General features: G+C 36.7%; 1 protein-coding gene across 1 annotated transcript in view; it reads right to left on the bottom strand.

Annotated features, from left to right (window-relative positions):
* Window positions 1–3,019: 3,019 nt before the first annotated feature.
* LOC109467639 (solute carrier family 15 member 4-like) overlaps window positions 3,020–3,389 on the bottom strand; it is a 16,460-nt gene continuing 16,090 nt past the window's right edge. Inside the window, exon 11 of the mRNA XM_019765676.1 lies at window positions 3,020–3,027. Coding sequence (XP_019621235.1) covers window positions 3,020–3,027 — 8 coding nt within the window. The remainder of the gene's footprint in view (window positions 3,028–3,389) is intronic.

Below are 3,389 nucleotides of genomic sequence, written 5' to 3'. Positions count from 1 at the left end.
TTTTTTAGAATGTGTAAGAGTAACAATAGAGGTCATACTGTAAGTCTATTTTTAATTGTATAAAACAAGACTTTTTATGGTCGTGTAAGAGAACAATAGAGGTCACACTGTAGATCTATCTTCATTTGTATGAAACAACACTTTTGTGATGAGTGACTTTTCTAGAACAACAGAGGCAATACTGTAAGTCTATTCTAATTTGTATGATACAAGACTTTTATGACGTGTAATTTTTTAGAACAATAGAGGTCATACTGTTTTATTTTGTATAAAACAAGACTTTTATGACGAGTACTTTTTCTAGAACAATAGCTGAAGTCAATGCCATACTTAAGGGTTAATGACCCGCCCCAAGGTGAATATGGTGTGATAAAGCCTTGTCAGTTGCTATAACCACAGAATGAAGCCACCGAGTGAGCGCAGGCTTTATGAGGTGGTTATAGCAACTGACAAGGCTTTATCACACCATATTCACCAAGAAAGGGCAGGACATTAACGCTATTACCATATAGCTTCCACGATAGTCTATCCAAACTGATGCAGTAAGTGACACAATGCACATGCTGAATAGAACATAGAACATAGTTCCATCTGGAGTCACCTGAGGTCACTGGGTAGAGTTCACGTTAACTGGGTCACAGGCAGGGAACAGGTGTTCTTATGGGAGTCACCCGAGGTCATTGGAACACAACTCAAGTTATTTTTGGATTTTTTAGAGCTAGAGCCCTGTTCTATTGGGTCACCTGAGGTCATATGCGGGTGATTATTTGGGTTGTTTAATGTATGGATTGGGATGAAGAAATACCCGATTTTGACTCTATTTGTGACATTACGGCGTCATAAGGAATGTGGAATGGAGCCTTCTGATTGGTAAACATCACCTGGCTATATGATAATGTAAGTTAATCAACGTCAGAGCACTTGACTATAAATATTTATGTGTAAATATAAATTAATTTATGTATATATTAATATGATATATTATGAGGTGTCATGACTTAATCTGAGGAGGTCAGATGGAGTTCATTGTGCACTTTTGAACCCGGCTACCTGGGTGACCTGTCCCTCAGTGCATCGATGCTTTATGTTTGTTTTCATGTTCATGATTATCATTATTATTATTATCATTGAGGTATATTATTGGTAACCATGGTTCATAACCATGGTATATAGCTTTGATTACGTCATCAGAGGAGGTCAGGCAAAGTTAAGCGAGTTCTTTTTCAACTCAGATAACCAGGGTAACGTATTGTCAAGCAATGTTTTTTACGCCTACGACAGAGACAAATACAACAGCATGTCAGAATCATATCATATATACCGAACTCTATACCTTGCTCTGGAAAATAAACACGCAAACACACCACATAGAATTTGGATAGTCTTTCTTTTTATTTTCTTACTGATGCAGTTGTATGAATGAATGAATGATCTTTATTGCTAGACAGTTGTACATGGTACAATGTATGGCAAGGATGACAGTGTGGTCTTGACAATCATACTAATCAATTCCTGGAAACTAAAACTACATAAATACAACGTAAATGGAGTATTGACATGATGTGCATTATATGAAACATTTCTGTCTGTCACAATTTTTTTCTAAAGCGTTACATACGTATTGGCCTAGGTGCATAGATAAGGGGTCTGGGCATGACATAAGTAGACAGTTGGCAACCAGCTATTGGACCAGGGAAAGTCCTTGAATGGTTACAGACAGTGCTTATGATGAATAAAGATGATATAAAAGTTACGTCACACCATCTGCAGTACTTGAATTAAATCTACTTACTAGTCTACCACACCTCACCCAGGACTGAATGGACATATTTGTCCTAAGCGTAGAATTTGTCAGTAACTCTCAGAGACTGAGGCGGACCCTGTTCAGTTAAAGCCAGCTGGTCACTGACAGTAAAGGCAATAAGGAATTTCCTCACTGGTAAGTGATGATGCATTATTTTCTATGTGCCTCTGATCCAGCATTTTTTTAGCGTGGTGTGCAGTCTATAATGGGTAGGGCGGGCTTTCTTTGGGGCTCGATCAGCTCGATTCCCTTAAGTTTTCGGGTAGATTTTGGACTAAGCTAGGGAGTTCAATTAGAGCTACCATAATCCAGTCTAGTATTGAGGTTCGGCTAACTTCTGGCGTAAAAAAACTCTACTAACAAAGCTCCTACTGGCCTGTCAGTCAGTCTCTTTAGCTGGGCGCGGCAAAACTATTAAAGAGACTTGAAAGGAAGCTATAGGAGAAAAAACATTTTCAGAACAATGTCAATTTTATGTCAATCTAAAACTTTGTTTATTTTTATTTATTTGCACAACAGAATCAAGAAAATGAGAGAAAATCAATTTAAATCAATTGTGAAAAATAGTGACTATATGTCATGTGATCACCCCTAATTAGTCTACTTCACATAATCAAATATACACTGAGCAGGAATGGAGCCATTTTCTCCTTAAAGTGTCCAACTTACTACAACATAGAGTGTGATTAAGTTGTACATGTGTATTGCATATACTCAGCAATCACTACATACATTTTTGCCAATTTAACACTTTTGATTTCAGAATTCAAGCCATAGCTTTAAACCAACTAACGGTGTAGATAAAATTAGAGCTGTGCTCAGCCTGTTATTTCTGAGGTCTCCACTAATCCATGAGAAACTCAGCCATTACGGCTGGTAATTTAAACATTTCTTAGTCCCTTTCTATTGCAGCGTCCTTGAATACAGCAGATGACATAAGGCATGTTAATAAAACATTGTGAAATCAGTGGCTGTCCTTGGTGCTGATATTATGGCAGCTACATACTTTTCATCTGTGTTTTTTTTGTTTGCTTTGTTATGCTTTGTTAACAAAGACTGTGACAGGCACAGTGTTCTTACACCTAACACTGGTTTAGATAGAAAAGGAAACGTGTGATGCAATTGCTTTTTTTTCTATAGCAAACTTCACTTAGTCTATCGAAATCATCAGAACGGAACCAAATATGCCACATCAAATATTTCCTACATGGTTCTTCAGTATTCTAAGGTAAAAGTAAAGAAACTTAAATTAGTCCAACCAGGCATCATCTTGGTTTTTAGGCTCTGTTTTTTAATGTTTTTCACAGTTAAGCGTAGCAAAGAAACAAACCAAAATCAAAATCCCAAAATCATTTGACTGAAGGATGTCTGGAACAGCCTTGTCAGAGGAAACTACAGGTAAGGTTCATTTCTTTTTCAGCAGGGACATTCACAGGTATAAAAAAATAAAAAAAATATTAAAAAAATATTAAGAAATTGACATCTAATGCAATCTTGCACCTCAAAAGGTCGTCATAGATCCTTGCTAACATGGATGATTCTAGTAAAACTTTATTCCAACACACAATAATGAATGATACTATCA

The sequence above is a fragment of the Branchiostoma belcheri genome, unplaced genomic scaffold (assembly GCF_001625305.1).
Source record: "Branchiostoma belcheri isolate BF01 breed outbred unplaced genomic scaffold, Haploidv18h27 scaffold186, whole genome shotgun sequence".
NCBI classification, from domain to species: Eukaryota; Metazoa; Chordata; class Leptocardii; order Amphioxiformes; family Branchiostomatidae; genus Branchiostoma; species Branchiostoma belcheri.
This window is presented reverse-complemented; position numbering and strand designations above follow the sequence as displayed.